The 23481-nt window shown below is 55.1% G+C and overlaps 1 protein-coding gene across 1 annotated transcript in view; it reads left to right on the forward strand.

The window, feature by feature from the left end:
• Window positions 1-23481, forward strand: part of LOC136188599 (uncharacterized) — a 38283-nt gene that overhangs the window by 9914 nt on the left and 4888 nt on the right. Inside the window, exon 15 of the mRNA XM_065976346.1 lies at window positions 43-23427. Within this exon, the coding sequence (XP_065832418.1) occupies window positions 43-23427 (23385 nt within the window). The remainder of the gene's footprint in view (window positions 1-42; window positions 23428-23481) is intronic.

Consider the following 23481-nt stretch of genomic DNA (forward strand, 5'->3'; position numbering starts at 1 on the left):
GAATGTTTTCATTTATATTTTAATCAGTATTTATACTCATAGGTAAACGAATCGTATGGAGGAATATGCCCGGCTGGTCACTATTGCCCAGCAGAGACTCATACTCCCCTCAAGTGTCCCAATGGAACGTACTCCGCGACAACAGGACTTCCAGATAAGTCGCAGTGTCAACCGTGCGACGGAGGCAAAGCGTGCACGCGACCCGGACTCACTAGTCCGAACGAAGATTGCGCGGCGGGATTCTACTGCGAATCGGGAGCGGTCACGACGACGCCGTCGGACGGCGTGTGCCCCGTGGAGCATTTTTGCCCCGTCGGTTCGGCGCAGCCTTTCCACTGCGAAGACGGCTTTTATAACAATCACACGCAAGCCGAGTCGTGCGATCTATGTCCGGCTGGTTTCTACTGTCCGAACGGAACGTTGCCGCTCGATTGTCCGGAAGGTCGTTACTGTCCACTCGGCACCGGTTACTCCGTGCCGCCCTGTCCGGAGGGATCCTTCAGTCCGGCGGTGGGACTTACGAACGCGTCGCAGTGTCAGTCGTGCGACGCCGGAAAATATTGCAAAGGTGTCGGCGTGACGGGATCGACGGCTTTGCCGTGTCAAGCTGGCTACTACTGCGTGAAAGGAGTCAACGTACCGAATCCAGAGCCCAACACTTTTAACGGAATAGGCGGCGTGTGCGAACGCGGTCACTATTGTCCGGAAGGAACGAGTCACTTTCGAAATAACCCGTGTCCCATCGGAACGTTTTTGAATTCTACTCATCAGACGAAACTTTCTGACTGCGTCGATTGTCGACTCGGGTCGTACTGCGCCGACGAAGGCTTGGCGCTACCGTCAGGACTTTGCTACGGCGGGTTTTTCTGCTTGAGACGCTCGTCGACGCCGACTCCCGACGGATCGATAGCGAGTCAAGGCGCTCCGTGTCCGTCCGGTCATTTTTGTCCGAATGGGACCTCGACGCCGATTGGATGTCGAGCTGGAACGTATAATCCAAACGAAGGAGAAGCGGAATGTTTTGAGTGTCCGCAAGGCTACTATTGCCTCGAGAATTCGACTACTTATAATAATACGGTCTGCCCCGCTGGTCACTACTGTCCAAGTGGCACGCGATTCCAAAACGAGTATCCGTGTCTTCCTGGGACGTTTCTCGGCGACACGGGCGCAACGTCTCAAGACGATTGCACGCCTTGTTCGCCCGGCCAATACTGTCCTTATGCGGGAATGCAAGCTCCCGCTGGCCCGTGTTCCGCCGGCTGGTATTGCCGTCGAGGCTCGTGGTCAGAAAACCCAATCGATCTGGGAAATCTTACGACGCCCGATAGCTGCTATTGCACGAACACGTCCGTCGGCGATCGATGCCAACCCGGATTCTATTGCCCGACCGGTTCCGCTGAACCAATCGAATGCAACCTCGGTCGCTATTGCGACAATCCCGGCCTGTCGTTGCCAACTGGACTATGCTCGCCGGGCTATTACTGCCTTCGTGGCGCCAAACGACCGAATCCGGTCGACGGAGTGACGGGAAACGTTTGCACGCCTGGGCATTATTGTCCTGAGGGAACGTTCGATCCGGTGCCGTGTCCGAGCGGAACGTTTTCGAACGCCACGCTCTTATCGTCGCGCGTTCAGTGTCGAAACTGCACGGCAGGAGAATACTGTTCCGGCGTGGGATTGACTAGTCCAAATGGTAAATGCTCCGCTGGATTTTACTGCCCCGGGGGACAGGCGACCAGCACGCCAACGGAATACGTCTGCCAACGAGGATATTTCTGTCCGGAAGGTTCCGTCTCTCCTCTGCCGTGTCTCGGTGGAACTTATCAAAATGCTACGGGACAGGAAGAGTGTTTGCCTTGTCCGTCCGGATACTATTGCGACTCGGCCGATTCTCCGCTGATAGACTTTAGCTCGTTTGTTTGTCCGCGAGGTTACTACTGTCCAGAAGGAACAGCTCAGGAAAACGATTATCCGTGTCCGAGTGGAACGTACGGCCGCTTCACCGGTCTTGGTGACGTCAGCGAGTGTACGCCGTGTTCGCCACGCCGATATTGCGAGGAGCCGGGAAGAACGTCTGCCGGACTATTTTGCAGCGCGGGATATTTCTGCGTTCTCGGCGCGAATTCGTCAACTCCTACTGACGGCACGACGGGAGACGAGTGCCCTCCAGGACACCACTGCGTTCAGGGTACGAGCGTGCCGTCCGACTGTCCGCGTGGCACGTACGCGGCGACGGGGGGTCGCATTTCTGCCGCCGACTGCACGGACTGCGACGCGGGGAAATTTTGCAATGGAACCGGCTTGATTGAACCGACCGACTTGTGCTCGCCGGGTTTCTACTGCGACGGCGGTGCCGACACGCCTACTCAACGAGACTGTCCTCAAGGAAACTTCTGCCCACGAGGCTCGACGAGTCCGACGCCGTGTCTCGGCGGAACGTACATGCTTTCGACAAAAGCCTCGACATGCGATGTCTGTCCGGAGGGATTCTACTGCACGCCGCAGACCGGTATCGATCCTGTAGTCTGCCCGGCTGGCTTTTATTGTCCGCTTGGAACGGGATTCGATTGGCGAGGCTGTCCTCCGGGTACGTACGGAAACGACGTCGGTCTGGTTTCCGCTTCGAACTGTACTCAGTGCGATGGCGGCGAATATTGCGATTCTTTCAATGCAACGGCACCGACTGGATTTTGCACGGCCGGTTACTTCTGCACAATCGGATCAGACAGTCCGACGCCCGACGAAGGATTTTCTGGGACGGCAGGTCCATGTCCAGCAGGATTTTACTGTGAAGTTGGTTCGATCGTGCCCACTCCCTGTCCAGAAGGAACGTTTTCGAATACGACTCATCTAGAGGGTTCGTCGGAGTGCACGTCGTGTCTAGACGGGCGATATTGCGAAGCGAGAAATTTGACGGAACCTTCGGGACCGTGCGACAAAGGATTCTTCTGTAATCGCGGCGCGAAAGTGCCGAATCCTCGAGGCAACGACGACACCGGTGGTCCGTGTCCGGAGGGCGCCTTTTGTCCTGCGGGAACGTCAGTACCTCTCGGATGCCCAGCGGGAACTTATAATAATCTCAAACAACAATCGACGTGTTTTAGCTGTCCGGCGGGGTATTATTGCCTCGAAAATACGACCGACTTCACGTTGGTTTGCCCCGAGGGATTCTACTGTCCCAACGGGACTCGTCATCCCTACGAGTACCCCTGCCCAAAAGGAACGTACAATCCAGTTCTTCAGAGCACGAACGTCGACGACTGCTTGCCCTGTCCGCCGGGAGAATACTGCGAAAGCGACGGACTGGCGCGATCAACGGGGCTCTGCGCCGAAGGATGGTATTGCGTACGCGGCGCGTTTTCGAACAAGCCGACTCTCATCGACGGCGTCGTGTCGGGATCGAGTTGCTTTTGCAGCAACGCGTCGAACGGAGGTCAATGCGCTCCGGGATCATATTGCCCGTTGGGATCAAATGAACCGATTCCGTGCGATCCAGGTCACTATTGCAATGCGAGCGGACTGTCGAACGTAACGGGTCCCTGCTCTGCCGGATACTTTTGCACTCAGAATGCGACGTCGCCGAAACCGTCCGACGGAACGACGGGAAACGTGTGTCCGCCCGGACACTATTGCCTCGAAGGCACGTCGTCGCCAATCCAATGTCCAATAGGAACATTCTCCAATTCGACGGGCAACGACGAGGAAGCGGATTGTGCGAAATGTTCGGCTGGATTTTACTGCCCCGTGCAAGGACTGACGGCACCGTACGAACAGTGCGGCGGAGGTTACTTCTGTCCGCCCGGTCAAAGCAGTTCGACACCGGTCGACTTTCGATGCAGTCCTGGACACTCGTGCCCGCCCGGATCGTCCGTCGAACGACCCTGTCCGTCCGGAACGTATCAAAATGAATTTGGTCAGGTGGAGTGCAAAGAGTGCCCGGCCGGATTTTATTGCGACGGAACGCTGCTCAATGCGACTCAGTGCGATCACGGCGTATCGTTTCCCGTTCTGTGTCCGCCGGGTTACTATTGTCCGCGTGGCACGGAGTATTCGCTTCAATACGCCTGTCCCAATGGAACGTTTAACAGCCGCTACGGAATTCGAAATGAAAGCGAATGCAGTCCCTGTCGACCCGGAAAATATTGCGGCGACGTCGGTTTAGCAAGTCCGTCGGGAAATTGCAGCGCCGGATTCTATTGCGTCCTCGGCGCAAAAACTTCGAAGCCCACCGATAAAACAACGGGTGACATTTGCCCAACGGGGCACTATTGCGTTGAAGGCTCGCAAACCTTTAAGCCGTGCGAGCCGGGATTCTTCTCGCCGAATCGAGGGCTTCGAGCGAAAGCGGAATGTTTGCCGTGCACTGGAGGAAACTATTGCCATGCATACGGATTAAACGAGACGTCTGGAAATTGCTCGGCGCGATACTTCTGCTCGGAAAAAGCGACGACGCCGACGCCGACCGACGGCGCAACGGGCGATGAGTGTCCTGTTGGACACTTTTGTCCGGCAGGCAGTGCAGCTCCTCTGCCTTGTAACGACGGCACGTACACTAATCAGACTTTGTCCAGCGATTGTCTTCTCTGTCCAATCGGTTTCTATTGTATTGATGCGAGCTCGCTTCCCTTGTCTTGTCCGGCGGGATTCTTCTGTCCCTCCGGCACGGGACACGATTGGATGCCATGTCCGAGTGGATCGTTTAGCCCGCAGAGTGGAATCAGCGATGTTTCTCAATGTTTGTCGTGCTCGGCTGGAAAGTACTGTCAATTGGCTAATGCAACCGAAGAAACGGGTTTCTGCGAAGCGGGATTCTTTTGCATTGATGGATCAGACTCGCCGACTCCAGACGGTATTACATCAAAGGGAATATCAGGAGTTTGTCCAGTTGGAGCTTATTGTCCTCGTGGAACTGGCCAGTCGAATTCCTGCCCTCGCGGAACGTTTTCAAACGCAACCGGACTGAAAAACGTTAGTCAATGCGTCGACTGCCCTTACGGATACTATTGCGACGGCGACGGCTTGACGGAGCCGAGCGGAAAATGCGATCCCGGTTTCTATTGCGTATTGCGATCAGACGTAAAGAATCCCGGAAGTGCAACCGCTATTGGCGGCCCATGTCCGCCGGGGCATTTTTGTCCTGAAGGATCGTCGTCTCCTCAGCAGTGCGAAGCGGGAACCTATAATCTTTATTCGAAATCGGCGAGCTGCGAAATTTGTCCCAACGGCTATTACTGTCCAAATCGATCAATAACGTTTGAAGACACAGATTGCCCGAAAGGTCACTACTGTCCCGCGGGAACTCGCTTTGCTACCGAGTATCCCTGCCCTGAAGGAACGTATCTGAATTACACGAATGCCAATAGAAGCACGCAATGCAAGCCGTGTTCGCCAGGAAAGTACTGCAGCCAAGCAGGAACGCCAGAACCCGACGGAAATTGCGCGCCGGGGTATTACTGCACGCGGGGGTCTCACACTCCGACTCCGAAAAAGGTCGGCAACGAGACGAGGAGTGAGTGCGTCTGTCCAATCAATGAAGGTGTCGGAGGCAAGTGCTTGAAGGGAACGTACTGTCCGTCTGGTTCCGATTATCCTATTGACTGTCCTCCCGGCTATTATTGCGGAAACGATTCTTTGGCTTATTTCAGCGGACCCTGCTTAGCGGGATATTACTGCAGCGGTCGAGCGACCGTTGCGAATCCCGTAGACAATACGACTGGAGGCGCGTGTCCTTCTGGTCACTACTGCCCGTTGGCGTCGGAATATCCTCAGCCGTGTCCTCCGGGAACGTTCTCCGGCGCAACGAAAAATCAAAATCGATCGGACTGTCGACCGTGCACTGGGGGCTCCTTCTGCGCCGGTTATGGAAACTCTAAACCGGACGGATTGTGTGCCGTCGGTTTCTTCTGTCCTGTCTCGGACACGCAACAAAGACCTCCGTCTCAACGCTGCTTAGCTGGACACGCTTGTCCCGAAGGAAGTTCGTCGCAAAGTGCGTGCGATTCCGGCACCTATCAGCCACTTCCAGAAAAGGGAGTTTGTCTATCTTGCCCGGCTGGATATTACTGTGATCGAGTCGAGGCCATTCGATCGAAGGCCAGTGGATTAAACGCTACCTCTCACGGCGTCACGACGCCGGTCGATTGTCCAAAGGGTTACTATTGCCCGGAGGGAACGAGAACTGCGAACGAATTTCCGTGCCCCAGAGGAACATACAACAATGAGACGAACGCCGAATCGTTAACGCAATGTCTACCGTGTCCACCTGGAGAATATTGCAAAGACGTGGCCACAGTGAAACCGCACGGAAAATGCAACGCCGGCTACTACTGCGTCATCAACGCGACGACACCTTCGCCGGCAGGAAACGACAGCACGGGAGCTCCTTGTCCTCAGGGTTCGTACTGCCCTAGCGGCGCTGGATTTCACACACCGTGCCCACGAGGAACGTTTGGCTCTCGATCTCAACTTCAATCGAAAAGCGCCTGTACGCCTTGCACTGGCGGCTATTATTGTGACATACCGGGATTGGCTGCGCCGAGGGGGCCTTGCAGAGCGGGTTACTTCTGCGCGCTTTTGGCTACGAGACCCGATCCTTATAACGAAACGTTTGGAGATATTTGCCCGAAAGGTCACTACTGTCCGGAGAAGTCGCCGAATGCGACGGCCTGTCGCTCTGGTTTTTATCAACCTTATCTCGGACGAAAGAACGCTACTGCCTGTTTGCCGTGCCGTGCAGGGAAATTTTGCGCGGAGACTGGGTTGTCGACGTGGAGCGGCGACTGCGACGCTGGCTTTTTCTGCTCGCTTGGCGCGAGTTCGAGCGCTCCGAACGATTCAACAGGCGGCGAGTGTCCTGTCGGAAGTTTTTGTCCGTCGGGATCGTCGGCGCCGATTCCGTGCTCGAATGGTACCTACACGGACACAACTAAATCTGCAGCGTGTCTCGTCTGTCCTGCGGGCAAATTCTGCTCTACGGGTAAATCGGCTGATCCGTGTTTACCCGGTCATTATTGCCCAGAAGGAACGAAGAACGATTTGAGGAAATGCCCTGCTGGAACTTACGCGCCGTTTGGAAATCTTAGCCGTATCGACCAGTGCACTCAGTGCGATGCGGGAAAATATTGTCAGCATCCAGGAGCGAGTGACGTGACCGGTTCGTGTGCACCGGGGTACTACTGTCGGAGCGGCGTCGATGTGAGAGAACCGAGCGGCGGGCATTCGGGAGACGGAGGAATTTGTCCCACTGGATCAAAATGTCCTGAAGGAAGCGGCGAACCTATCAATTGCCCAGCGGGCGAATACAGCGATACTACTGGCCAAGCAGCTTGTACTCCGTGCGAAAAAGGATTCTACTGCTATGCCAATTCAAGCAGTTTTCAAGAGAACGTCTGCCCGGTTGGACACTACTGCCCACGAGGAACGCGAAGTCCTCGAGAGTATCCGTGTGCCACGGGTACCTACAATCCAGTCAATGGATCGAACAACAATACGGCATGTTTGTCGTGTCCGCCTGGAGAATACTGCGCGGGTGTGGGGCTTTCTCGACCAACAGGAAAATGCGCAGAGGGATGGTATTGTACTGGCGGATCAAACACGGATCGACCCCAACCGATCAGCAATTTGACGTCAGAATGCACGTGTCCGGCGTTCAATTACACCGGCGGAAAATGTTCGGTCGGAACGTTTTGTCCCGAAGGGTCTTCCTATCCGGTTGACTGTACATCAGGCCAATACTGCTCGAGCGACCGATTGGCATCTCCGTCAGGATACTGTGCTGCCGGATTTTTCTGCAGTCGTGGATCCGTTCGAGCGGATCCGCCTGAAGGATTGTGCCCCGCTGGTCACTTCTGCCCCAACGGATCGGCGATTCCGACTAAATGCGACGCAGGGAGCTACGCGCCGGATACGGGCGGCGTGTCGCAAGACGATTGCTTACCGTGTACACCGGGGACTTACTGCAGCAAACGCGGGCTTACCAAGCCAAGTGGAAATTGTAGCGCTGGATACTATTGCCCTGAAGGGCAGCAATCGCCGACTCCAGCTGGATTTGAATGCACAAAAGGACACTTTTGCTCAGTGGGAAGTCGTCTACCGGAGCCGTGTCCTTCCGGATTGTATCAAGATGAAGACGGTGGAATTGAATGTAAGTTGTGTCCAACTGGAAAATACTGCGACAATACGGAAGCTAACGAAACGGGTTGCCTGTTCCGATTCGACACTACCGTCGGCGTCGTCATACCGTCGGTTTGCCCGTCCGGACATTACTGTCTCAACGGAACGTCAAGCGCATTTGAACATCCGTGTCCAACAGGAACGTTCAACAACCGAACTGGTCTTTCTGCCGTAGCGCATTGCCAGAGCTGTTCGCCAGGAAAGTATTGCGGTACAAAAGGACTGAGCAATCCGACTGGGTTGTGCGATTCGGGCTACTTCTGTCATAGCGGAGCTGATCGACCCAATCCGAGAGACGGCGTCACTGGAGATATTTGTCCCGCTGGATCGTTCTGTCCGGCCGGTTCGACTCGAGGAACGCTCTGTCCCGAAGGAACGTTCAGCAACGTGACGGGACTGCGGCAGAGTTCGCAGTGTCGACAATGCACGCCGGGTCACAATTGCGCAACGAAAGGCTTGACGGCACCGACGGGTCCGTGTTCTCCTGGCCACTTTTGTCGTCTCGGCGCCGTAAAGCCGAATCCAGTCGGCGAGAGCTACGGCGATGTTTGCACTACGGGTCATTACTGCATTGAGGGAACGGCGTCGCCAGAGCCTTGTTCATCAGGAACGTATTTACCGACTACAGGCGCGAATAGCAGTGACGATTGCGTGCTGTGCGATCCAGGGAAGTACTGTCTGTCACCGGGCCTGAACGCAGTAACGGGAAACTGCAGCGAAGGATACTACTGCGTACGTGGGGCAAACAATAGTCGGCCACGCGACGGACAGACGGGCGATATTTGCCCTGTAGGATCTTTTTGTCCTGAAGGCTCGGCGTATCATATTCGATGTTTGGTGACGACTTACATGGATGCAGTGGGCGCCGCCGCTTGTTATGCCTGTCCTGAAAGATTCTACTGTCCGGGCGGCGAAGCGCAAATTGACTGTCCTGCGGGATCGTTTTGTCCGGCGGAGTCGGGAAATCCTCAACCTTGCCCGAGAGGAACACTTAGTACCAGTTTGAATCTAAGAAATGCGTCCGAATGCGGACAATGCAGTCCGGGCTCCTATTGCGATTCATTGGGTCAGACGAACGTGACCGGTCCGTGCGACGCCGGATATTATTGCGAATCGGGTGTAGATACGCCGACTCCGGGAATTCTAAGTCATCTCGGCGAAGGTGATATCTGCCCTGTGGGACACTTTTGCCCTCAAGGAAGCGAACGACCTCTTCCGTGCGAAGCGGGAACGTATAACAACGGAACAGGCAGAGCGACTTGTCTCGTTTGCCCGGCTCGATACTACTGTCTCGCGCAAGCAGTCACGTATGAAAACACGCCGTGTCCAGCGGGATATTACTGCCCAGCAGGAACAAAGAATGCCAATCAGTTTCCGTGTCCACCTGGAACTCTTAACAATCGCACAAAAGGTGGCAGCAAAGAAGGATCGTGTCAACCGTGTCCGGCCGGAGAATATTGTGCGAGTCACGCTCTGAGTCAATCGACGGGAAAATGTGCTCCCGGGTGGTACTGCACCGGAGGATCGGCATCACCGAGACCTACGGCTCGAAATCTCGCTTCAAATATTTCCGAGTGCTCGTGCCCGGCGTTGAATTACACAGGCGGTCGATGCTGGCCGGGAACGTTTTGTCCAGAAGGCTCGGCCTATCCTTTGCAATGCACAGGCGGTTCGTACTGCAGCCGAAACGAACTCAGCTTGCCAAACGGACTATGCGCAAGCGGATACTATTGCCCTGGCGGAGCGAAGCAGCCTGATCCTCCTAACACCCCCTGTCCACCAGGTTCCTATTGCCCAACGGGATCGGCCGCTCCGACAGGCTGCCCTATCAGAACTTTCTCCAATCAAACGGGACTGACTAATGATAGCGAATGTTCGGCTTGCACCGAAGGATCTTTCTGCGCTGGCGTCGGTCTTACGACTCCAACCGGCCAATGCGATGCTAAATTTTATTGTCCGAGTGGTCAAAGGGAAGCTACACCGATCGACTACGTTTGCCCAAGAGGACATTTTTGCGTGAAAGGATCTGCGATACCGGCGCCGTGTTCTCCGGGAAGTTATTCGCCTTCAGAAGGAGCGAGTCGATGCGTTTCGTGCCCGGCATCGTACTACTGCGATCCGCACGAGAGCTCGTCAAATACGTCTATTTGTATAGCGAGATCTGACAACACGTTCGGCGTGTACGTTCCCGCCTTATGTCCGCCCGGTTACTACTGTCCAAACGGGACCGAGTACGGTCAACAGTATCCCTGTCCGAACGGAACTTTCAGCAATCAGTCGGGTCTTCACAGCGAGTATCAGTGCACGAACTGCACAGCGGGAAATTTCTGCGGATCCACGGGACTGACGAAGCCGACCGGCGAATGTTCGCCGGGTTATTATTGCAACAGACGGGCCGCAGTTCCGAATCCTCTCGACGATATCACGGGAAACGTGTGTCCACCTGGTCGATTTTGTCCGGCGGGATCGTCTTTCTTGGGAGAACGCTGTCCGAAAGGAACCTTCAGCAATTCATCTGGCTTAGTAACGAGCAGTCAATGTAGGGCCTGCACTGCGGGAAGATACTGCGACAGCGAAGGCCTAACGAAACCGTCGGGTTTGTGCGACGCTGGTCATTTCTGCTCAGGCGGCGCTATAGAGTCGAATCCAGTTGGAAAGTCGTACGGGGACGTCTGCTATGCCGGTCACTATTGCCCCAACGGAACGGCGACTCCGCACAAGTGTCCGCTTGGCACGTATCTCAACGTAACCGGAGAGAAATCAGAAAGCGATTGCACGCCTTGCGACGGTGGAAAATATTGCGGCACCAAAGGATTGACGTCGCCGACGGACGACTGCAAAGAGGGCTACTTCTGTTCGTCGCGATCTCCGACAGCGACTCCGGTCGACGGCGTCGTCGGCAACGTATGTCCGGCGGGATTTTTCTGCGTGAAAGGATCGTCTCAGCCGTCGGCATGTCTTCCCGGAACGTACGTCAATCACACGAAATCAGATCGATGCTACGCTTGTCCGGAACGTTTTCACTGCGTGCGCGGATTCACGCCGGATCCCTGTCCGGCCGGCTATTATTGCGGAGCGTCCGTTGGCTTTGATTACGAACCTTGTCCTGCCGGTACTTTCAGCTCGATTACGGGCTTGCAAAATGCTAGCGAGTGCCAGCAATGTCTCGGTGGTCGATACTGCGCTGACGTTGGCCAAACGAACGTTACCGGTTTGTGTTCTCCTGGTTACTATTGCGAGCGCGGTGTGAACACGTCGTTTCCAAACGGTGGAAACACTGGAGATGGTGCGATTTGCCCTGTGGGACATTATTGTCCTGAAGGTTCGTCGTCGCCGATTGGGTGTCCAGCCGGAACGTATAACAATCGAACGGGCCAAGCGAAGTGCGTGGACTGTCCGTCGGGTTACTACTGCCTTCAATCGTTCGTCACGTATCTCTTTACCGTCTGCCCTACGGGTAACTATTGTCCAACGGGTACAAAAGCGCCGGGCGAATTTCCGTGTCCACCTGGAACGTTCAACGAGTATCGCGGCGCAGTGAGCGAATCGTCGTGCAGCGATTGTCCGGGCGGAAAATATTGTGGCGGAGAGGGATTGAATGCGCCGACGGGCGACTGCTCGCCGGGATGGTATTGCACAGGACGCGCGAATTCGTCGAAACCGCAGCCGGTCATTGACTCTTGCAACGCATCTCATTGTTCGTGTCCGTCGGGGAACTATACGGGTGGAAAATGTTCGCCGGGAACGTTCTGTCCTGAAGGATCGAGTTTTCCGCTTCTATGCACGCCGGGAAGTTATTGCGGCGACTACGAACTGAGTCGTCCGAGTGGAGAATGCGTTGCCGGCTACTACTGTAGCTGTGGCAACAAAGTGCCGAATCCAGGCGATGGAATTTGCCCGTCGGGTCATTATTGCGAGAATGGAACGGCAGTTCCCACTCCTTGTCCGTCTGGCTTTTTCTCGCCCGATTTTGGCAATACAGGCTTTTCAAACTGTCGTTTGTGCACGCCGGGTTCCTATTGCGGTGGAACGGGCAATTCTCTTCCCGACGGCGTCTGCGATCAAGGCTACTACTGCCCAGAAGGTCAAAACGTGTCGACTCCTAACGCGTTTGTTTGTCCGCTAGGACATTTCTGTCCATCAAACAGCAGTTTGCCACTTGACTGTCCGTCGGGAGCATATCAAGACGAATTCGGAAGATGGCAATGCAAAGCGTGTCCTCCTGGAAAGTATTGCGATTCGGTCGAATTAAACGGCGGCGTTGTAATCCCGTCGAGTTGCCCACCTGGATCGTATTGTCCTTCTGAAACGGCGACGGCGCGCGAACACCTTTGTCCCAATGGAACTTTCAGCAATAAAACGGATTTGGAAACGGTGGCCGAATGCGTAGACTGTTCGCCTGGATTCTACTGCGGATCAACGGGTCTAACGGAACCAACAGGGCCTTGCGCGGCGGGATTCTACTGCAAGAAAGCAGCGAAAGTCTTAGACCCAACTGACGGTTTTACTGGTGATATTTGCCCTGTTGGACTCTACTGCGAAGCTGGATCGTCAGTTGGGGTGAAATGCCCAGTCGGAACTTTCAATAACATCACCGGTTTGAGAGACGAGTCGGAGTGCGAGTCGTGCCCTGGCGGAAATTTCTGCACAGAGAAAGGTTTGTCGATTCCGAGCGGAAAATGCTTTGCGGGATACTTTTGCTCATCTCGAGCGGTTCTGCCGAATCCTAGAAACGAATCGTACGGCGACGTGTGTCCGAGCGGTTCTTATTGTCCGCAGGGCACGCACACGCCGCGGCTTTGCCCAGTAGGAACGTATTTGAACACGACAGGTGCAACGAAACGCGATCAATGCTCTGCGTGCGATCCCGGCTCGTTTTGTCATCGACTCGGTCAAGTCCAAGTGAGCGGTCCGTGCAGCGAAGGATTCTATTGCACTCTGGCGGCAAACAGTAGTCGTCCGATAGACGGAGGCGTAACGGGCGATATTTGCCCTGTCGGACATTATTGCGAAGAAGGAAGCAGCCAGCCATCTCCTTGTCAGAACGGCACTTACATGAATCACACAAAAGCGTCTGAATGTTACGTATGTCCCGAGGGATTTTACTGCATAAATCGAGTTTTTCCTGTCGTTTGTCCGAAAGGATTTTACTGTCCTGAAGGAACTGGATACGATAGGCAAAAGTGTCCAACGGGAACCTTCAGCGATGCCGTCGGCTTGCACGCGGAGATTCAGTGCAAATCTTGTACACCTGGATACTATTGCGATCAGTTGGGAGCGACCAGTGAGAGCGGACTCTGCGCTGAAGGATACTATTGCGAGGAAGGATTGGATCGACGTGTTCCCGTCGGTCTTTTCAAGGGTCGAGGAGGTTTTTGCCCAGTCGGATCGTTTTGCCCGGAAGGCAGCGCTTCTCCGCGCGGTTGCCTGCCAGGAACGTACAACAGTCACACTCACCAAGCGAACTGTACTCAATGCGAGCCGGGTTTCTACTGTCTCATCAATTCGACGACCTTTTCCGACGCGCCGTGTCCTGCAGGATTTTACTGTCCAGCGGGAACCGAATTCGCCTATCAATTCCCTTGTCCAGCGGGAACGTATAACAATCGAACGATGGGTCAGAGCGCAAGGGATTGTTTATTGTGTCCACCGGGAAAATATTGCGGCGAAGAAGGCCTGAGCGTTCCTTCAGGACTGTGCGCGCCGGGATATTACTGCAGTCGAGGCGCTCTCGCAGCCAAGCCCCATCCCACTTACAATGACAGCTACGCGACAAACGATTTCGCTTCGTGTCCTTATCAGCCAATCAACGGAACGGGCGGAATTTGTCCGCGAGGAACGTACTGTCCTCGAGGCGCGTCGACTCCACTTGACTGTCCGCCCGGTTACTACTGCGATCGAAGCGGCTTGGAACAAGCGACGGGTTTTTGCCACGCAGGGTTTTTCTGCGCGGGCGGAGACTTTTTACCAAATGCCGTTCAATGCTCCAGAGGTCACTACTGCCCTGAAGGAACTTCCGTCGAGCAACGATGCCCGCCGGGAACGTTTTCTAACGTAACAGGTAGTCGAAGTTTCAACGATTGTATTCCCTGCACGGCCGGCTACTACTGCGAGGGCTACGCGCAGACGGAACCTTCGGGCTTGTGTAGTCAAGGCTACTATTGTCCTGGCGGACAAAATCGATCCGAACCGTTGGATTTCGTCTGTTCGACGGGTCACTTTTGCTTGGAAGGAAGCGGAAATCAAACGGGATGTCCATCAGGCACGTATCAGGATCACTGGGGACAACACAATTGCACGGAATGTCCGGCGGGAAAATTCTGCGAAGCGTTTGGCGACTACGAAGATCTCGACGTGCCGTTGACGAATAATACAGGATTTACAGGAAGATTTAAAAGCTTGCGCGGCGTTGTCGTGCCGTCCGTGTGCCCTCGCGGATCGTATTGTCCGCCTGGAACGAAATCGGCTACTCAGCATCTTTGCCCGCTCGGAACGTACGGCTCGAAAGAAGGCTTGTACGACGAAAGTCGATGTACCGACTGTCCGGCGACGTTTTATTGTGGAATAGCGGGCGGAACGAACGTGACTGGCATTTGCAGCGCAGGTCACTATTGCGAATTGGGTGCGTCTGTTGCAACACCGACCGACAATCGTACGGGTGGCCTTTGCCTACCAGGACGCTACTGCGAAGAGGGATCGACTCTAGTCGCGAAAAATTGTCCGATAGGAACTTACATGGACGAATACGGCGCGGCGAGAGCAGGCGACTGTAAGCCGTGTACTGCGGGATACTATTGCGGCGCTACAGGAGTGACGACATCGATGGGAAGTGGACGATGCGGCGCTGGACATTATTGCTTGCAAGGAAGTTCAGAATCGCACCCTGTGGGAGAATCGTACGGCGATCGGTGTCCCATCGGGCATTATTGTCGCATAGGAACAGCGAAGCCGTCACCTTGTCCGAGCGGAAAGTATCTGTCTTCAGTTGGCAACGACGACGAGTCGGATTGCGTTTCGTGCGACGAAGGATATTACTGTCGTCGCGTTGGAAGTAGCAACGTAACGGATGAATGCAGTGCGGGGTACTATTGCCTCGGAGGAGCGAACACTAGCACGCCGACTGACGGCATCACTGGAGACATTTGTCCGGTCGGGGCGTTTTGCCCGAGAGGATCGCCCACGTATCTTGACTGTCTAAATGGAACGTTTATGAATCACACGGGCGCGTCCGAGTGCTACGTCTGTCCGGCTGGTCACTACTGCACGGAGAGAAGTCGAGCGTTGGCGTGTCCGCGTGGATTTTACTGTCCCGAAGGCACGGGTGCTGATTGGAGGCCATGCCCGCGAGGAACCTTTGGCGCAAGTCAGGGTCTTAGTCGCTCGAATCAGTGCACGCCTTGTCACGGAGGTAGCTATTGCGAAGCAGCGGGAAGCGACTCGGTAACGGGTTCGTGTCGAGAGGGATTCTACTGCACGTCCGGCGTGGACCTGATCTCGCCGGTGCAGGGAGTAAGCAACCATCGCGGAAACGGGAGCGTTTGTCCGGCTGGTCATTATTGTCCGACTGGCACGACGTTTCCACGAAAGTGTCCAGCTGGAACGTACACGAACGTATCTCAACAGGAAGAGTGTGTGGATTGCATCGCCGGATTTTACTGCCCCGAAGGAACGATCACCTACGAGAATAAACCGTGCCCCGTCGGTCACTACTGTCCTAATGGCACTCAGAGCGCTTTTCAACATCCTTGCTCACCTGGAACGTATAATCCTGTCGAACAGGCGACCGACGATTCGGCTTGTCTGTCTTGCCCTCCCGGTCAATACTGCAGCAGTCCCGGCCTCTCGACTCCAAGTGGCAACTGTAGCGCGGGATTCTTCTGCACCGGGGGATCGGACACGGCAACTCCTTTGCCGTCAGTAAACGAAACGATATCGTACGTGTCTCAGTGTTCGTGTCAGGAAGCGGCATCGCCGGGTGGCAAATGCTGGCCGGGTTTCTACTGCCCGGAAGGATCGTCGTGTCCGACGCCGTGCTCGAGTGGAAGTTACTGCGAAGACCACGGACTTTCATCGCCAACCGGGTTGTGCGACTCGGGCTATTACTGCGACGGAAACGCTTCTGAAGCGAGACCGCCGCACCGACGGTGTCCGGCTGGTTTCTATTGCCCGAGAGGAACAGGTGTGCCGTATCCTTGTCCAATCGGAACATTCTCCAGCGATGTTGGCAATATCGAAGTTAGTCAGTGTTTGGCGTGTACGCCAGGCTTTTACTGCGACGGCGCGGGTTTGACGGCACCGCGAGGAGAGTGCAGCGCCGGATTCTACTGCCCGGAAAATCAAACGGTACCTACACCGCCAACGTTTAAATGTCCTAAAGGAAATCGATGTCCCAATGGAAGCGCTGTGCCGTTGCCTTGTCCAGCAGGCGAATATCAGCCAAGAGAACAAGCGAGCTCGTGTCGAGACTGTCCGGAAGGCTACTACTGCGATCCCGTCGAGTTGGGTAATAATAGCTCTCGCGGCATCATCGTTCCAATCGATTGCCCTGTCGGATATTTCTGTCCTATTCGAACGGCGAGTGCTCGCGAACATCCTTGCTCGCCTGGAAGCTACGGCAACGTGACGAATTTGATCAGTTTAGCCGATTGTCTTGCTTGTCCGGCTGGTCTCTACTGCGAGGGAAGCGGTCTTTCGAAACCGACTGGTAACTGCCAAGCCGGTCATCTTTGTTTCAGTGGTGCGAAATCATCTACGCCAACCGACGGAACGACTGGAGATATTTGTCCCAAAGGGCAATACTGTCTTGAAGGAACGAGCAGCGGGTTTGATTGTCCGCCAGGCACGTATAACAACAAGACCGGACTTCTTTCAGTAGACCAGTGTACTCCCTGTGAAGCCGGCTACTACTGTCCGAGTTTCGGTCACCAGGATCCTTACGCTTTCTGCAACGAAGGCCACTTTTGTTTGAAAGGTTCGACGGAATCAGCTCCAATCAATAAAACGTATGGCGATCTGTGTCTTGCTGGGCATTATTGTCCGGTTGGCTCCGCGCAGTCGCTTCCTTGTCAGCCTGGAACGTATCTTCCGTCGCGCGGAGCGAATTCGTCTACGGCGTGCCTGCCGTGCTCAGGTGGACACTATTGCGGCGGTTGGGGATTGACGGAAGTAAGCGGGAAATGCGCCGAAGGATACTATTGCTTGAGCGGAGCGGCGAGTTCGACTCCGACGGATTTGGTGACGGGCGGCATATGTCCCAAAGGTTCGTTCTGTGTCGAAGGCTCCTCGTTCCATCAGTTCTGCGCCAACGGAACGTATACGAATCATTCGGGAGCGCGAGAATGCTACGTTTGCCCAATCGGGTTCTTCTGCATCGACGGCGTGGTACCTCAATCGTGTTCGCAAGGCTACTACTGTCCTAAAGGAACGGGCTTCGATCTCGTTCCCTGTCCGCAAGGAACGTATGGAAATCGAACGGGTTTGCGCTCGGTTGATCAGTGCCGCGACTGCGACGGCGGTCGCGCGTGCGGCGGCGTTGGACTCACTCGCCCGTCGGATTTCTGTGATGCCGGCTTTTATTGTCATTCGGGCGTGAACGTGAGCGCTCCTGCAAGCGGCGTTCACACGGGAATTGGCGGGCCGTGCGACAGCGGACATTTCTGTCCCGTTGGCACACAAACTCCGATACCGTGCCCAGCTGGAAAATATTCGTCTGCCGGAAAAGCTGAATGCAGCGTTTGTCCAGCGGGTTCTTTCTGCCTTGAAATGACGGAAAATCCATCTGCATGTCCACCAGGCTACTTTTGTCCGTCTGGCACGAAGTACAGCACTCAATATCCGTGTCGTCCCGGCTATTTTAACAACGCTACCGCTGCCGCAAACGAAAGCGAAGGCTGTAAGCCATGTCCACCAGGTAGCTATTGCGATCAGCACGGCTTGGCTCAACCGAGCGGATTGTGCGACGAGGGATTTTATTGTTCGGGAGCGTCCTCCAGTTCTCGCCCGTTCGTCTCAAGTTCGATCTTGACTATAAAGAACGTGTCGTCGACTGCCAACGGAACGAACGTGACGACATACAGCAATGTAACGGAATTTAGTGGTTCAGCTTGCTTCGACAAATTCGACTGCGTCTGTCCGGAACTGAACAAATCGACGGGCGGAATTTGTCCGCCGAAGTTTTTCTGCCCACTCGGATCTCCCGAACCGTCTCCGTGTACAGGCGGAATGTATTGCAGTGAGTACGGACTAGCCAAGCCGACGGGACTTTGCTCGAAGGGATTCTACTGCCGAGTTTCGAGCACTCCAGATCAGTATATATGCCCACCGGGGCGATATTGTCCACAAGGAACCGAAGTTCCTATTGACTGTCCCATCGGAACGTACTCGCCTTCGTACGGCAACGAACGCCTTGGCGATTGCTTGCCATGCAGGCCGGGCGAATATTGCGGCAGCACGGGATTGAATCAAACGTCGGGTAAATGTCGCGCAGGATACTATTGTCCCGGAAATCAAACTGTCGACTCTCCCGTCGCATTTTCTTGCCCAGCTGGACATTTTTGCGTCGAGGGAAGCGCTCGAGAGGTCGTATGTCCGCCCGGAACGTATCAAAGTGGGACGGGGAAAGACCGATGTGACGTATGCCCGGCGGGATTCTATTGCGATTATTCGGACGGTAGTAACAGCAATGTCGATCCGGTTGTTTGCCCGCACGGTTATTATTGTCCAAACGGAACCGGACAGAATTGGAAGCCGTGTTTGCCCGGAACGTTTGGCGAGCTTTTGGGTGGGAGTAGCGAGGACGATTGTTCGCCGTGTTTGCCGGGGAAATTCTGCGACGCGAAAGCGCTCACGGCGCCGAGCGGAAATTGCTCGGCGGGATTCTTCTGCGTCGGCAGCGATACGACGTCGATGCCGATCGAGGACGATTTCCTATCGGGTAGCGGAAGCGGGGAGAGCAACGACACGTTTAGAGTGAGCGGCGAATGTCCTATCGGCTTCTATTGTCCCGAAGGATCGTCGTCGCCGACTCTGTGCCCGTCGGGTAAACTGTCGCTCGTGACTCGCGTTGTCGATGTGAACGGCTGCGAAGATTGTCCGCCCGGTCGCTTTTGTCGAGTCGACGGATCTTCGCGATTGACAGAGGCGCCCAAGTGCGCTGCTGGTCATATCTGCACCGGTGGATCGGCCACTCCGACGCCGCGTAATTTCGCCGAGGGAGGCTACATTTGTCCGGCGGGATTTTTCTGCGAAGAAGGCGCGATCGTCGAGGAAGGATGTCATCTCGGATCGTACAATCCCAAAGAAAAACAGGGTTCTTGTCTTTCGTGCGATCCAGGCCATCTTTGTCCGGAGTTCAATATGACTAAGCCGCTGCCTTGCTTAGCGGGTCATTACTGTCCCACGGGAAGTTATCTCGCCGAGCCGTGTCCTCGGGGAACGTTCAGTGATGCGATTAGTCTTTCAAACCGTTCCGAGTGCCAATCGTGTCTTTTGGGAACGTATTGCGAACGCACGAATCTTACTCGTCCCGAAGGAAAGTGCAACGCCGGGTTTTTCTGTAACAGGCGTGCTGACTCGCCGTCGCCTTCAGCGGATGCGTACGGCAATGGCCCGTGCGTCGAAGGACACTACTGCCCAGAAGGAACCGAAGCGCCTATCCCATGCCCACGCGGACAAATGCGAAATATCACTGGCGGAAAATCGGTCGACGATTGTTCTCCTTGCTGGTCCGGATACTTTTGTCAATTGGAAGGTATGAGTCACCCGTCTGGATTCTGCTCGCCCGGGTACTATTGTCCCGAGGGCTACGGAAGCAATACGTCGACGCCGGCCGATCGTCTCTGCCCCAAAGGACACAAATGTTCCCTAGGATCCGTCGATCCGATGCCGTGCGAAGCAGGCTATTACCAGGACAGCGAAGGAGAAGCGAATTGCAAGATATGTCCTGCGGGATATCAGTGTCCAGCCCTTACAATCAATCCAGAACCTTGCCCGAAACGTCATTACTGTCCAGAAGGAACGGGAAACAATCCGCCGACGTGTCTACCGGGATCGTACGCCAACGAGGATCGCGACGGTCGATCGTTGCCGTCGCACTGCACTCCTTGTCCGACGTCGTCTTTCTGTCTTAGCGGCGAGATTGCCGGACCGTGTGCCGCCGGGTTTCTCTGCATAAGCGGAAATCCGTCGCCGGCGCCCGATTCGACGTTTCGCTTTTCGAACTACACGGATCAATTTGGAAATGTTTTACCCAACGTCTCGCTGACCGTCAACTGTTCCGCCGACATCTGCACTAGCGACGCGACGACGGCACATCCTATAGTCGGAGCTCTATGTCCTGCCGGTTCTTATTGTCCTGAAGGAACACTACTGCCCGTGCCGTGTCCGAACGACACGCTAAACGAGTACGAAGGTGCACAAAGTGTTTTCGACTGCGGTGCCTGTCCGGCTGGCTTTGAATGTCTTGAAGGCGATCCTATTCCAAAGCCGTGTCCCCACGGTCACTACTGCCCAAGAGGCGACACGGCTCCCATACCGTGTCCGCGAAATCGCTATCGAAATCAAACGGCCGGTTCGAACGTAGGCGATTGCTCTCCGTGTCCGGCCGGATTCTTTTGCGACGACGTCGGAATTGTTGACTACGCGCCCTACTCGTGTCCTCCCGGACGCTATTGTCCAGGCGGCGAGGAGTCGCCGTATTGCGCTGGCGGCACCATGCGAAACGAAACGGGAGCGGCCGTACAGGACGAATGCTATTTCTGCCGGCCTGGCTACTACTGTCCGCATCCACCACTAAACGAAAGTCACGTCGCTGGAATACCGTGTCCGTCCAAATACGTTTGTCCACAAGGATCGGCAAATTTCTCTCTATGTCCTCCGGGTTTCTTTTGTCCGCCCGTCACGGCGTCGCCTTACGACTGTCCGGCCGGCTTTTTCTGTCCAAACGGATCGGACTTCTCCACGCCGTGCGAATATCCGAAGTACTGTCCGAATAACACCGCGGTTCCGTTGAGCTGCGGACCAGGCTACATCGCGCGTAATACGACGTCTCCAAATCGATCGAGCAAGGAAAATTCGTGCCAAGCGTGTCCCGGTGGAACGTACAGCAACGAACGCGACGGGAAATATTGCAAGGATTGTCCGGCCGGTTACTATTGTCCAGAAGCTCTCACTACGCCGCCAATCGATTGCACGGTGGGTCACTATTGCGAGGCTCTTTCTGCGTTTCCATCTCCGTGTTCCAACGGAACTCACAACCCATCGGTTCGATCAGTAAACGACTTGGCGTGTCGTTCGTGTGCCGTCGATACTTTCCAACCGTGGCACGGTCAAGAGTTTTGTCGTCCGTGCGGCAGCAGCGCGACAACGGCAAATGCCGTTGGACACACGACGTGTCAGTGTATTGGAACGAATCGCGCTTTTCAGGTGTCGAACGGCGCTTGCATATGCCGTAGCGGCTATTCGTATTTCAGCGAGGCGGACGTGGAGGAGAGCGATACCGACGCTCGAGACTCGTGCTTGCCCAAAGTCGATCAGCTGTGTCAAGCGGGGCAGTTTCGCGATGCGGCGACGCGCCTGTGCGTGTCGACGATCGACTGTCGCGAACGATGTCGAAACGTTACGAGCAACTTGGATGCCGTGGAATTGGACGTCACTTTGGGTCGATGTGACTGCAAACAGTCGTCGGCGTTGTCGATTTGCGAAGGCGATTGTCCGTCAACAAAACCCGACCTCTCCGTTGTCATCCAGTCTGGAACACTTTCGGTAGAAATCACGTCGACCGACGGCGGTGTTACGCACTTACAGTTGACGAATTCGTTCAGCTCGCCGAACGTCGGCACCACTGCCACGCACGTCGAAGTCGTTCAGACGGCGGACGGCGTCGGTTTTGCCGGCTACATCGCTCGCGATCCCGTTGAAGCGGAGGAAGCATTCGGCGTGGAATCACCCAGCAGAAAACGAAGAAAACGCGCCACTGTTGCCGCGTCTCCTCCTCGCCAAAACACGGTCGCGAATCCGTTGGTTTGCCTCGTCGAAGGCGAAGCGATTGCATTTCGACTCTATCGGGTGAACGACACTCACGTTCAATATCCCATCTATACGAAAGATCATCTGCTGAATTCGAACGAGGAGTTCGATTTCGGCGCCTTTACTCAACTAGCCGACTACCTTCAAGGCAACGTCACCATCGAAACGTTCGTTCACGTTTTCAACACTCCCGGCACGTACGTTTTTCACGATAGCGTCGATACCGTTCAAGAACTCATTGTCGTCGTCTTGCCGTCGTCGACCCAATGCCTGGCAGAAAACGGCTTACGAATGTTATCGCCGACGAGCTCGACGCTGACGGAGTTGAGCGTCAAGAAAGCGCCCGTTTCGAACACCGAACCGAACTGGGCGATAATATTCGGAGTCATCGGCACGATCGCATTCATCGTTCTCGTTCTTTTGATTGCCGTCATCGTGTGGCGACCCAAAGCGATCGGTCTCGCTCCGCCGAGGGCTCTTCGACCGAAATATCGAAAGGTCGACGATCCGAAAATTATCTACGCTCCGGGAGAGCGAGGAGCCGGCGACGATGCCGAATACGCGGAAATGATGCTAGGACCGAGAGGAGTCGGCGTCGGCGCCTCGACGGACGTCACTCCGTCGTCGAGTCGCTTGCCAATTCCCGGCGCCGAGAATCAGAACGAATTCGAATTGGAGAACTTTGGCGTTCGAACGTTGTTCGACAAATTGGAAGATCAGAATTTGCACGTGAAATCGCAACTGGCTCGACAGCAGCACGACTTGCAGTCGTTCTACGAGAGAATGTGTCAACAGACGGAAAACCTAAAGGCAATGTTGGAGGGAATCGATTTGAAGAGTCTTATCGAGCGGAGACGACAAACGGTTGCGAATTTGATGGAAGACGAAGCGTTTGCCGGCACTGCGACACCGGCGGCGGCGGCAGTCGGTCGACGAAGATCGTCGGTGAAATGGATGCGAAAAGGCGAACGAGAGGAGGAGCTTTCTGCCGTTTTGCAAGATCTTTTGGAGAGAATTACGTCCGGTTCGCTCGTTTTGGGAGGCGGCGAGCCGGTGCACGCGCAGATGCAACGAACGACGACGAAAGCCTCTCTGAATCCTGCTTCTTCTTCGTGGAAGATGCTCGATCAAGGCGAGTTGCTGAGACGTCAAAATGCGGAAAGAATTCAACTAGAACAGGATCTATTGAACGAGGAAGCGAAGGCCGTCGAAGTTCTGTTGAAAGAACAGGTAACGAGGATAGATTATGCTAGAAGAGTCTAAACGTTTTAACTTTTTTTTTAT

Source organism: Oscarella lobularis, chromosome 1, assembly GCF_947507565.1.
Source record: "Oscarella lobularis chromosome 1, ooOscLobu1.1, whole genome shotgun sequence".
NCBI lineage: Eukaryota > Metazoa > Porifera > Homoscleromorpha > Homosclerophorida > Oscarellidae > Oscarella > Oscarella lobularis.